General features: G+C 39.9%; 1 protein-coding gene across 2 annotated transcripts in view; it reads left to right on the forward strand.

Moving 5' to 3' along the window:
- Positions 1–674: 674 nt before the first annotated feature.
- Positions 675–14,036, forward strand: part of LOC139727451 (uncharacterized) — a 32,759-nt gene continuing 19,397 nt past the window's right edge. Inside the window, exons 1-2 of one of the 2 annotated variants that reach the window (XM_071638405.1) lie at positions 675–889; positions 5,144–5,209. In XM_071638405.1, the coding sequence (XP_071494506.1) occupies positions 683–889; positions 5,144–5,209 (273 nt within the window). In that variant the 5' untranslated portion in view covers positions 675–682. The remainder of the gene's footprint in view (positions 890–5,143; positions 5,210–14,036) is intronic. The other variant, XM_071638407.1, reaches the window with a different exon arrangement.

Raw genomic sequence — 14,036 nt, forward strand, 5'->3', positions numbered from 1 at the left:
AGACGAGGGTTTCGTTGTTGACTTGAATACAGTGCAGGCTCTCATGCAGTGCGGGCAGTCGGACGAAGAAGCGGCTGGAACGCCAACGGAACGCTGTGAGCAGAACAGCCGGAACGATGGGGAGGGCGTTTTAGGATTCCCCGCAGGCGATTCCAGTACGGTAGCGGATTCCCTGTCTGTAACTCGGCTCAACGTAAAGAGGAGCAAGGGAAGAGATTACAACCAGGCCGTTCCGCTCAACCGCCGCACCAAACTAACACCAGATGTTCTTGAACTAATCGAAGAAATACTCGATAGTGATCGAAATATTTACTCTCTTGCAGCCCTCCAAGCTGCCCTTCTCACCAAGGGGGTGAAAATATCGAAAACTACCACATTCAGAGCCCTGGAGAAGATTGGAAGAAGTATTGTCGTGAAAAAGATGAACTACGCCAATAGAATAGATTTGCCCGTGAATTTGCGGAACGATCCCCACTTTGCCCCACGCATGGGCAGTGGCGCAACGAAGAGACGCCAGCGCTCACTGACGATACGCGAAATGGAAGCTGAAGGGTCGCAAGCGCGTGGCGATCAGGTCGACCAGCCAAGCATTGCCGCGTCGACCGCTATCCCAGCATCGGCGAGCAGGCCTGAGACCGCCGTGCGAGAGCGCGTCGTTGGGAGGGCGACAGGGACGAGTCGCATGGACTCGCAGTCGAGTCTTCCAAGCCAAGGCCTGGTCCTACCGCCCAAGAAGGCCGTGTCAGCCGCCTCGCTGAACCTGGTCCTAGGACAAGGAGGGATCACGAGCTACACTTCGGCACCACTCGACAGCGAGATGCGGGATGATGACCGTGAGCCGGACGTCGACGAGCCACGGCCTTCGTCATCCGAAAAAGCCGATTCGAACGTAAGTTGAGAATTCATGACCTCACTTTGATGCAGGTCAGCCAACTTTTATGCATTTCCTCATTGTGAGCAATATTAATCTTGGTTTGGTATAATGACAAATATAATTTGACCATGACATGACGATGCTAATCAGTATTTCTAATCATAATATCACTGAGCAAAATCAAGTCATCTTTTCGATAACCTCCTGAAATGTTAGAACATTGCGGTAAAAGGTCAACCAATTAATCAAAAATTACTGGCGAGAATATGATTTTTTTTTTCCAGGTGAAAATTTATTCTTTCATCACCACTTACATGTTTAACACTTCAATTACTTTTGTCGTTTTCATTGTTTTTATAAATAACATGCACTGATGAATAATAATGATAATATTAACAACAGTGATGTTATTATCGTTCTGCTTGATATTGTCATGCAATGTATGTCAGCATCATTCTCTTTAACAGAATAAACATAAGAATTAACATTTCATGGTTGTGATATGTTAACAAAAACATTCCCTGTTCATGATATGTAAAAGATGGGAAAGGATCAAAATTGAATAAAGTGCTTCAATGAAGTTTGAGAGAATCGAAAGAATCCAAATAAGTTGGAATTTCACTGAATCAAATTAATGTTTATTCACTGGATTCATATGGTTATAAACTCAAGGTGAACCGTCAATAATTAGGTTTATCTATTATTGTTATTATCATTATTATTATTATTGTTATCGTTATCATTATCATCATTTTATTATTGATATTGTAATCATTACTGTTGCTAGTAGGCTGTACATTATATCATATATTATTTATATTATCATAATCATCATCATCATCATCATTATGAGAAAACGCCCATAAAAAGCTAATGGTGAGTGGGGGTGGTTAGGGAAGGGGTGTCTAGAACGAAAATTCATGCATCATTCTTTTCAGTAATGACTATTACTTACTTACTGCCCATTATGCCTCTATTGGCATGTAGGGCAGCAACGAACATCCTCCACTTCTGACGGTTCTGGGCGAGTTTGAAGACTCCATATATAGCTCATGTGGCAGCCCATCGTATGATAATTGATAAAGTGAGCGTATGAAGTAATGTATGAGTTTCCTTATGAAAGCTACGGATCTGTAAGCATGGAAATGAAAATATTAAATTGAACGGCATTTCCCCATATAGGCTAGGAGGCCTCGGCTTCAATGAAAATGAAAATCATGCAGTCTGGTCATGCCATCCATGTGCAATATGAAAATAAAAGTTTTAAAGTTTGACATTGACAGGAAGGCATTACCGCACCTTTCTCAGAGTTTAGGATATGTATGTCAGTGATGAGTGACATTGACTTATAAAAAGCACGCAGGGCGGTAGATGATTACATTATCTTGAGTGCGTGTCAAATAATTCCAAGCACCATGCGGCTGTCGACGAGATGTGCAGTAATCTGGACGCTGTAAATATGTCTCGGGGAATACCCTAAAGTCCAAATGTTGCAAGGTTCTCAGTCAGCACACCCACTTCTGTCGACATAATATTGCTGTGGTGGATTGTAGGGCACTATTCTCAGTATTTGTATCATGTTGGAAATGCGCTGTGCTAAATCTAACTTGGCTTCTCAATCACTTCTCATGGGAGTGGACTTTCAAGTGTTGGTCGTTTATTTACTCTCAGTATCATCATTCGATCGGTCCGAATTGGTTGGTTTCAGCAAACAGCTCCACTTACCGAGAGAATTGGAGAAACCAGTTTGTCCAAGCTGACCCGATTTTCCCCGCAAATTCCTGCATACAAAATACATGTGTATCTAAACTTTAGCTTCTCAACACAGTTCAGTCAAGTCGTACACAGAATATTGTTGGGGGGGGGGGGGGGAAGAGGAGCAAAGGTACTCAATATTATCTTATGTCCCCATATACTTTTACTTCTCTGTAATGCCACATTTTCTTTGTTTGAAGTATATTATCAAAATACAAGACAGATATTGTTCAAATTCTACTTTATTTCTAAAAATTTATAGCGTTTGTTCCATGAAAGGGGCATACTCCACAAATTGGGAGGGCGAGGTGAAACGGTCAACTAATATCCATGCTCACCCACTCCCGCCCCCTCCCAAAAAAAAAAAAAAATGGTTTTATGAAACTATTTAGGTACATCGTCAACTAAGATGGAAAATAATAATAATTCCAGTTTCTCTCTCTCTCTCTCTCTCTCTCTCTCTCTCTCTCTCTGTATTTGAGTGACGCAGTAATGACAATTTATTGTCTATATAATATGCATGACAACGATGATAATGATAATAATGATTTCAATATGGAACCAATGGCAATGATAACGGTGATTTTAGTGAATAATAATATCCCAAATATAATTGGAGCGTGTGGAGTGTTATTTAAACCTCGGCTATTAATATGGAACGATTTTTATGTTCACAGCAAAACAAAGTGGATGCGGAAGTAATAGACCACTATAACCGTCACTGATTGTAAATCGTTGATGCTCCTTTACTGGATCTGAACGGACTGACTTCGATAGTAACTGGCCGTCCATCAAACTTAATTCATTTTCACGTATCCCCAATTATGTATACGAGGAAACGAAATTCGTAGTCGTAAATGTCATGAAGCTTAATCTGAAAGCGTCAGAAATAGTAGGCCTAAAGCTTATCAGAACTTAGTATATGAAGTATAAGTGTATAATGTACATACATGGATATCATATTGTGTGAAACATTCTATTCTTCTATTTTTTAAAACTCAAGTTTCTGTGTGTTTTTGGCACCCAACACAGATTGACATGCCAAAGTGGCATGACCCTGCCATTTCAATGCATGCTGTGAGATGGTAAAATATAGGTTTGCTTGTCAAGCCTCTTTTCCCCCTATAGTTTTACGTAGCGATCCCTTTACCGAATGTCAGAAGATTTGGGGCTGAACGAGAATTTCTCGTCGTCATGGTAATCGTGCAAGAAAAAATACTGAGACGCTAACGGTTTCCGCAAGGGGAGAGAGAGAGAGGGAGAGGTAGTCTCTATACACCAATTCGCATTTAGTGAGTTACTAGAACTCAATATACAAACCCTGTGTTATTATCTGATATGATAAATACAAACGCCCATGTAGGGAAAATGAGTGATCTTCTTTAGACACTTGACGTGGGGAAACAGCTCAGACTTCAAGTTCATTATGTAGCATTATGTAGTGAATAGAGTGAAGCTATACGAAATATGGCAGAACACGTTTCATTAAAGTTCGACGGAATTAAGAAAGCTATATTTAGGTTTTATAGTTGCAGGTGTTTCCCTATAGAGCAGTTCATTACCATCAACGACAAGTATACGTATCAAATCATAGACCTGGTAATGATTGTGTCCACACAAGCTTTGCTTGCACTTCAATCCTCACCAAATTTCATTTTTATTAATGAATAAATGCAATTAGAAGAAATTTCATCCTTTATACCTCAAATCTTTTTGTTGACGCGACAACCGTCGATTTATTCAGAGAAGGGTATAGGGAGTCATGTGCCGAGTATTGAAGAAAAAATCACGAAAATTATGTCATGATTAATCTTCATGAACAAACCAGATGGAAAAGTTGTGTAGCGATAAAATCAACACCTTGTCCGATTTGAACGTGTGCTGCGTAGATCGCTGTTTCGTGAAAATACGTAACTTTCTCACTTTCTTTCCATTTTCTAATCAGACGTCTCCCTTAATGTTTGTCCGATTTCACTCACGTGTCTTAAATTCAACTGAAAGATGGAGTGTATACTGTATATAAATGTCACTGAAATTCTCTTTGTGAATCGCGTAACAACTCGTGACCATCTACGTTCTCCCATGTCTCGGACGCAGACAGTCAGTAACGTATACTATACACCTACTCTGACAGGACGAGTATCTTTTTTTTCGACATTTACTTAAAACATCTTTGATTCAATTTTCTTCTTCTCCAGTATACGCTTGTCAAATAATTTCCAGTCTTATAGTGCTGCTTCTACAAAATGTCTTAGATTACTAAGAAACAAGAAGTGAGAAAATGCATTGTCCATATCTGCAAATCTTCCCGTGTATCAATTATTATCTTTTCCCACCTCCCTGCTCTATAATATAGCGTAGTGATTGTATTTTATTATAAAGCCCCCTCCCCCCCCCCCCCTTCATCATCGTTTAATTTCCTGCCACCCTTCCCTTTTGTTCCCTTTTTTGTTCTTTTTTATTTTCTATCACGGTTCCTGTCTTCTTTTTGTTGCCTCTTCCAAAACAAAAAAGAAGCCGACAACAAGACAGCAAAAACGCACACTGGGATGGCCGCACATCGCTGCGAGAATTCTGGAGGTAATATCATGTTTTCTGTCTCATCCTGCACAAAATGAGCCTTCCTTTGTGCGATGAGATTACTGCGTGAAGCCCGTCGGCCGCATGCGAAACTTATTACAGGTCCTTGATGCTCCCGCGTGCTTTCACATAATCGCCCTTTTAAACGGAATTTTACACGTCTTTTTTTTTTCTAGCTCCAAGTATAAGATATTCAGGTGTCCCTTAATGTCGAAGAAGTTGCACGTGATATATGAGCAGTGAGTCTAAGAACTTTGGAGAATGCAAACTGTTTAAATCATAATGGAAGAAAAAATCGGAGAAAAAGAGGAGGAGGAGGAGGAGGAAGACGAAGAAGAAACTGCAGAGTCACTATACAGCTGCCGCAGAAAAAAAAAAGATATGATGCGACTTTTACGTAACATTATCAGGAGATGTTAGTCCACACTCATTGCGATGATTTGAATCTCAAAGCAAATTTGATGGTTTATTCATGCATCTTGAATCACGAAATGTCAAAGCCTGTGTACGTCCGTTAATAATAATGGGTATATATATATATATATATATATATATATATATATATATATATATATATATATATATAAACAAGGACACGGATACGAGCTCCACGCGTGCCACTCCAACTGACGTACACAAGTGTCGCGCTAAACTTGACTACCCTAGGCTAATAATAAGTAAGATCGCCGCTGTTTACAAAACACATCCGAGTCACGTACATATTCTTGACCACTTCCCCCTGTGCGTGAAGAGGATAAAACAACCTGTTTATGTTCTGGCGCTCACTGGTCTTACAAGGTGTGTGAGCGGTATCTATAGAAAGAAGACGTGATGATTTATTCATCTATTTATTTTTTCACGAGGACAGAACATAAACACACCGTGACTACCACAATCTGATTTCCGGTTACAGTCAGCTTGAAGTCCGCCTCATATAGCACGGTCTTCAGTGTTCCTTGCTTTTTGCCTTCTCATTATTGCAAATGTGCCGGAGGAGAAGTACATCAATTGAGTTTTCAAAACATGGTAATTGTGGATAAAACCTTATGAACTATGCATGCCCGTGGGGCCTGTTGTCATCACCGCTTTTGTACGATTTGCCAAGTCGAAACTTATTTGAATGTTAAAGCATGGGAGCTCATCAGGGCAATGAAGCTTAAAAACATTCGTGATTTGCAGACATATACTTGAAATGAGTGCATATAGTAAGTGCAGGTATCAGCTGAACCAGCTATAAAGTAGGCCTACTTAGAGCAGTGTTCTTACGTCTATAGCAACATAACCTACTTCAACAATATTACTTTACGTGGACTACGATTTACACACATCTCATCAGGACTTGACAGGGGTCATTTCTCAAAGCGATAATTATGTTAAAAATCAGTTTAATCACTTCGAAAACAAGGTTCTCATAAAACCGAAGTATGTGCATGTGCTATTTGGAAAAGATTTGAGATTGAGGTTTGGATGGGGTAGTGGTGTCTTCGGTTCAGATATCCAGCACACAATTATTTTGTGAACAATGCTTAAATATATTTTTCATTGGGTATAGACCTTGTCGAAAACTTATGAAATCTTTAAAAAAAAAGAATTATGTGGTTATGCATTTATATAATGGAGAAGCATTTCTTTTTCATTCAATGCCGATGACTACAGAGAAATATTTCACAGGATTTTTACATTTGACTGGTTTGATCAAGTATAATTGGTAGACAGCGCCAAAGAGCAAAGTTATGATCCTGCATGCTCATACAGGGTTCAAAAGTCTACTATAGATTTTTCACGAAAGTTCATAAGTATTGGCAACTGGCGTCAAAAATACTGGAATGTTTCAAAGTTCGGGTGGAATTTCCCTCTCTTTGGCAATTGAGTTGTTGCTCCTCGATCGCAAATGTGGAAAAATGGTACATGCTTGATATTTCAGATAAAATAGTCTAAATTATTCGTACATAATGTCCGCAAGTAGGTGATTGCGTATTCAGTCTCTCCCCCTCGAGCACTACCCCCCCCCCCCACGATTTCTGTACGAGAAAAGATCATGAATCAAGCGAGTTGATGTCATTATCGATAAGTCACTATTTCCTACCATTGCGGTATCAATAACAAACAATTTATCAGTTAAAAAAAATGATACAGTGAAAATGGACCACCAAATACGGCAGATTTATGTCGCAGTGTTTGTCCACGAATATTAGCGTTGTCACCCGCCTTCAGAGCATTTTGGCATCGCTCTAACTTCTCTGGTTTCGGATTTGACAATAGGCGAATGTGTTTTCAGTGCGATTAATGTATCGCACGTTGCTATCTCCATCTATCTGTGTTGTGGCTAATTACAGTAGACATTTATTTGCTAACTTTACAAACGGATATGCGGGATTCAGTACAGACGCGTGCGCGTTGATACATCTTTTTATCTTTTTTTTTCTCTCTTCTTCTGCTGACAAAATGTTACTGTCTTGAGATCTAAGCCGAGTTTATGGTCTCCCTGACTTTTCAAACGGATCATTTCAATTCTGCACCGATCACGCGGACAAAGAGAAACATTATCAGAGTCGAGTATCGGACAGGAATTGGGGTGCCATTTTCAAACTACATAAACCAATCATATCCTTTGAAAACAGTTTCGATTTCTGCCCGGTTAATCCGCTTGTTACGAATTGATCCCAAGTCAAGGAAATCGACTAGTATCGCTTCTAACTGCGTGCAGTCGGTCCTCTACACTAGAGCCAGTCTGCGGTACGTGAGTAGTGGTTGGCTTGAAGGCCATAGGCAGATTCCGTCGTATGATGACCTTTTTTCTTTCTTTCTTTCTTTCTTTGCGTAAGTACTGAGTATTTAAAGAACTCTATCGCCATCAAAAGAGCAACACAGCCATCATATGAAAACAGATTGTAATCATAAGGTGTAATGAAATCGACAACGTCAAAGGAGATTATACTTTTGATACTTCTTATAGGACAAGTCTGGTCCGCGTACGTCAGTGAACGTACTGGTACTACTTTCCAATCTAAACAATTCTTTAGTGTACCACAGACAAAGCCTCCCCCCTACCATCCCAACACTAACCAAAACCGCTCTGAAAAAGAAAAGGCCATGGAAGATTAAAACGTAATCAATGAATAAGTAAACAACTATCATAACTCAACACCCTATATACTCGACGTTAAAAAGCATTATAATCTTCCATTACCACGCGTACACTGCAAATCATTGAAACAACGTTCTGTCAAAATTTATTATGAAAAGCTCGGATGCTAGTGCTGTGTCCTGTTAACCGCCTTTCTTAAAGGGATTGTATAGTTTTGGTTGAGACCTAATTTCAGGTTTCTAACATATTTTGGTGAGCTAATCAGAAACCTCTTATGAAATATGAAAGAGCATGTAATTTCATAAGGAATTCAACATTTATTTGATGAAAATTGGTTTTGAAATGGCTGAGATATTCAAAACAGAGCGATTCTAATAAGCATGGGACCCACACTTTATTACGATCGCTTTGTTTTACTTTGTTTTTGGATGTTTCAGTCATTCCAAACCCAATTTTCATCAAGTAAACTTTGAATTCCTCGTAAAATGGTATGCTCTGTATTATTTCATATGTGTTTTCTTGGTATCTCACAAAAAGTTAAAAGCCCAATTTTCCACTCCACCAATACTGTACCATCCCTTTAACACCATACGTCCAGCGGTTTGTGTCGCCTCGGTATATGCGAATGTTGCGATGATGTGCTGACATCCCTTTGCATCCTTTCACCCCATTGCACTTCCCCTGCTGTATACTACCGATTTCCTGTCCATTTCCGTCGACCAGGCGTCGTGGACGTCAATCCCTCCCATTTATATACCATGCATCCTGTCCTGCTAACACCGAGAACTCCATACGAGTATCTCGACTCGATCTTCCATGCATGCACGTCAACACACATCATGTGCGGCAAATTAACAACTCGAAATCCCAATTTGTCTCGAGCAGAAATGAGATGATCCAAAGGGCATCATCGCTAAACAAAACAGATTTACGCTCCATCTGTTGAGCAGATGACCTGACTGGTATCTCGAATCCCTCCCTCGCCTTCCTCTCCAAACCACAGCAAGTCAGAGAAGACAAAAAATCTGGAAAGGAACAAGGAGCTTTAGGTGATTATGAACGGAAGCGCAAACGTGCACGCGAGATGGCCGCTCATTGAAACTCTCCCACTACCAGCGCTTTGTTCGGGACGAGAAGGTTAGAAAACGACTACTAGTTAAAACTCGCGTAAGTTCCTTGTTCGGGACGAGAAAGTTATAGAAACGACTACCTTATTAAAACTCGCGTAGGTACCTTGTTCGGGACGAGAGAGTTATAAAAACGCCTACCTAGTTAAAGCTCGCGTAGGTACCTTGTTCGGGACGAGAAGGTTATAAAATCGACTACCTAATTAAAACTCGCGTAGGTACCTTGTTCGGGACGAGAAAGTTATAAAAACAGCTACCTAGTTAAAGCTCGCGTAGGTACCTTGTTCGGGACGAGAAAGTTATAAAAACGGCCACCTAGTTAAAGCTCGCGTAGGTACCTTGTTCGCGACGAGAAGGTTATAAAAACGACTACCTAGTTCAAACTCGCGTAGGTACCTTGTTAGGGACGAGAAGACAAGAAGACTTGTTGAAACTCGCCTATAGTGGCCTTGTTGAAGCTAAGAAGACAAGAATGGGACTTGTTAAACTCGTCAAGTTGCTAAGGCATCTTCTATACTAAACAAGGCACTTACATATCAGGGGTGGATCTACATGTAGCTTTTTGCTAAGGGGGGGGGGGGAGCAATGACGATGGGTCATGACAAGCAAAAGGAGAAAAAAAAATCTTCACATATTTCTCTTCACAAATCGGCTGACAAGAAAAAAAAAAGCAGTCTTTGAGCCTGAGAACAAGAGCGCAACAAACATTCTGTGATGTGGCCTGCACACATGAGGACGTTTTCTATGCACACCACATCTTCACTTGGCAGCCCAAATGGGAGGGTTTACCACCCGTTCCCCCCCCCCCCCCCTTCCCGTAGATCCGCACTGCTTATGGGCAAGTGTTTACCAACGTGTGTTGCAATTTTCGTTTTCATCAATGCACCAAGGTAGCGTTCTCACCGCAAGTTTAAGATTCAGTAATTGTTGAGTATTTACTATATGGAAGGAATAACTGCTTTACATGACTTTTGATTTTGCTTGACGTTTGCTTGACGTTTTGCTTTACTCTTTAAAGGACAAGTTCACCTTCATAAACATAAGGATTGAGAGAATGTAGCAATATTAGTAGAACACATCATTGAAAGTTTGAGGAAAATCGGACAATCCGTTCAAAAGTTACGAATATTTGAAGTTTTTGTGCAGTAACCGCTGGATGAGAAGACTACTGCAGTGTGTGAATAACTTAGATGTCACATGCGTACAACAATATAAGGAAAATATAAAGAGAATTTCACAAAATTTCATCTTTTGAAAAAAGTACACATTCCCCCTACTCGTTACCGACAAATGTTATGTGTAATATTATTCCCCCTGCCTTTAGAAAGAGGCAAGTCAAGTGCTCTTTTATTACGCGAAAAAAGTGAAAATATGTTGAATTTTCTTTACATTTTCTTTATACTGTTGTACGCATATGACTCACAGGCTGTAGTAGTCTCCTCATCCAGCGGTTCCAACACAAAAATTTTAAAAATTCATAACTTTTGCATCGATTGTCCAATTTTCCTCAAACTTTCACTGATGTCTTCTACTAATATTGTTGCATTCTCTCAATCCTTATGTTTATGAAGGTGAACTTGTCCTTTAAACTGACGTGCCAAAAGATTTGCATGATTAGGCCTTGGTTTTGTGGAGTGACTGAGTAGGAAGCAGGAATGAGGGGCACATGTGAATATGGTGTGACATTGTTCATATCATAAAGAAGTCAAGTTCAGTATACAAACAGATCATGATATTCATAATCACTTCAGTATATTACCACTCAACTTCCTTTTTCAAATCAAGTGAGACAATATGTCGCAATGTGACACTGACTGGCATCCAGTTATGACATGGTGGGGGGAGGGGGGAGGGCAAAAACAGTGGCTCGTACATTCTGCTTTCCGCCACTTTCTGCGGCCAGCCGCTAAACAGAAAAATGCGCATGCGCTGATAATCAAACTCATCGCATCGCGTATAGTGGTAAAATAAAGGTACAGGAAATGTGCTGCTTACAGTCTTTCTTTCCTTCAGAGATACCATACCAGTAAATGTAGCTAATTGAAGTATGATAGCCATGCATCTTTTTATGGTAACGGTATGTCAAATCTAACGATGACCCAATCTGTACAAGTGTATATCTTGTAACATGATTATCGTTACGTACAGTTAGCTGAGGAAAAAAAAATCTTCATACATCTACTGTATCGGCATGTTTGGGGATAAAAATGACGTTGGATAAAATAAGATCTTGAAAACAGAAACATTTATAAACACCAATGTAATTCTGCAAAGGCTGAGATTGATGGTAACGTGAATTATAACAGTCAACGCGCTCGGAATCGATGCCCTTCGTCTATTCCGTACCTATATATGGATCTGAAAATAAAATACAAAGTTTCCGACGATTTTTACCTCCTCTTCAGTAACGCTAAAGATTGTAATTAACAACGAAATATACCAGCCCCTGAAAACCCTGCTTCGGATGTAAAATTGTGAGTGTTTAGGTTCAAGCGATCGCGCGTCGTGAGTGTGTGGATATTCACAGCTCGGTCATCAAAACAGAAAGATTTTTAAGACGTTTAAACGGCTTTCACGCATTCTCTTTTATTTTATTTTTTCCCCTCCACGTAGCTGTATTTTAGACCTTCTTCATCGATGCAAAAAGCAATTCGAATACGCTTCTTGTGATTGGCGGCTCAACGAGAATTTTCAATTGAGGGATAGTAATGCACACGATAGCTGACTAAGAGGGCGTCTGTTAAGATAATTTAGGTTGCTAGTGATGAAAATGATTCCACTGGTATGACGACAAATTTCACCTTCGGAAATTTAAGCTGCATGATTGCGGAAAATTGGTTTTGCCTCAGATCAGTAAAAAATGGTAACAAGTAAGCTACTTCAGTCTGTTTTAGCGTAATGGAGTGTTAGTAATTATGTCAGCAATGTATGTGTCGATTTTGCCATGTTATTTCATGTCCAAAGGTATCCGTAAGGTCATCATGTCCCTTCTGTTTTTCGCTTTCTTTGTATTCTTCCGATTTTGCTTAAACCTTGGCACATATTTTTCGCTTCCATTTCGCCAATTTCATTCAAGGTTACCATTTCTCTTTGAGGAACCTTACTTTTTTTTTTCTTTTTAAATGTAGGGATTTCTCTTTGAGTGTCGGGATTTGTCCAGGGTCTTTGTTTCGGGTTAGTTAGGTTTCCATATCTTAGTTTCTTTTGTATTTCCGCTTTTTTATGTACTTTAATGTACTTGTTGTACATGTATTACGTTTGGGGGGAATGCACCCTTCAAGTATTGCTTTTAAGCATTCCTCCCCATTCCCAACATTTCCGTATACTTAAGATATTCTGTGACCTTGTCTTTTATCATGTATTGTGATGTAATCTATGTATTCAATTTCTGAAAAAAATATCTATATGTTTCTATATTTTTATGTTATTATATGTTTGGGAAATGGAAAAATGAATGAATAAATGAATTTGTAAAATTTGCCGTAAGGCGCAAAAGATAAATAATCCCAAAAAGGATTTTTTTTTTTAAATTCCCGCCGAATATTTTGTGAACAAAGATTACGTACTGCAATCATTGTTATTCGAAAAAGAGCTCCTAGCTGTGCAAGACACTCATTTCCATGCGTGAGCATAAAAAGTACACGATTTATAAATACACATTCATGTCGATTGATCACTGTGAGAGGCGGGAAAATGTTATAATGCCATCTCCACTGCGCGGTTAACGATGAACGAAGTATTTACTCTCATGTCAGTTATCATGTAAGTCGAGAATACTCTCCTTCATATACAGCGCCTTTCTCCTTTTGACTGACGAGCCATGTATTCATAATAATGTAATTTCGTTTTGGGCGTGAATGGGTTAACAAAGAGCAACCAGAACTATTACAAATACACGCACTACCACCCACACTCCCTTGGCAGCGGCCATCAAATGAAACTGTCATCATTCTGGCAGGATTAAACCCAGCATAATAATAATAATAAAGAAAGAAGAGCGCTGTCGCAAGGGTGAACTCCGCCCCCAACGGCAGACGGCCCGATCCCGCCACAGCGCGGCCTCGTGGTGAAACCTCTGGTTTCGACGGGCTTCAACTTTGATATGAGGAGAGACCGAGAACACACTCCAGGGATATGTGATCAGGCCACGTCTAGAAACTAAAACAGAAACATTCATTTGGAAAATTCTTCTGGATGTTGATGACACATCATCGAAAATGGCGGCCGAGCGCGCCGGCTAGAGAGATTGCCCTAAGCAGAGGAAGCCATTGTTTGGTCTCTCTTTATCTCGCAGGACTTGTCCATTGTGAGCAACCGATTCTGATTACTAATCCCGAGTTAAGTTGTCAATCAGCAATCACGTTTAATAATTTCAAAGATGCGTTAGGACGTACGGCATTACTGTCTTGTAGCCATGTCAGTGCCAGTCTTTGGTCATGTATATTGTACACCCCTTACCCGCCTATACGAGCAGCAGTCATTTTCATCAGTCTAAACAGGGAGCTGGGAGTCCCACCTCCCTGGTCTAAATCGACAAGACATGTACATAGCGTGCACACTTCTGAATTACTATCAGGGCGATACTACTGATTAATTCCTTTTAAGAACAATT

This window comes from Diadema antillarum, unplaced genomic scaffold (genome assembly GCF_040938485.1).
Source record: "Diadema antillarum isolate AM-2024a unplaced genomic scaffold, OU_Dant_1.0 seq00000131_RagTag, whole genome shotgun sequence".
Classification (NCBI taxonomy): Eukaryota; Metazoa; Echinodermata; class Echinoidea; order Diadematoida; family Diadematidae; genus Diadema; species Diadema antillarum.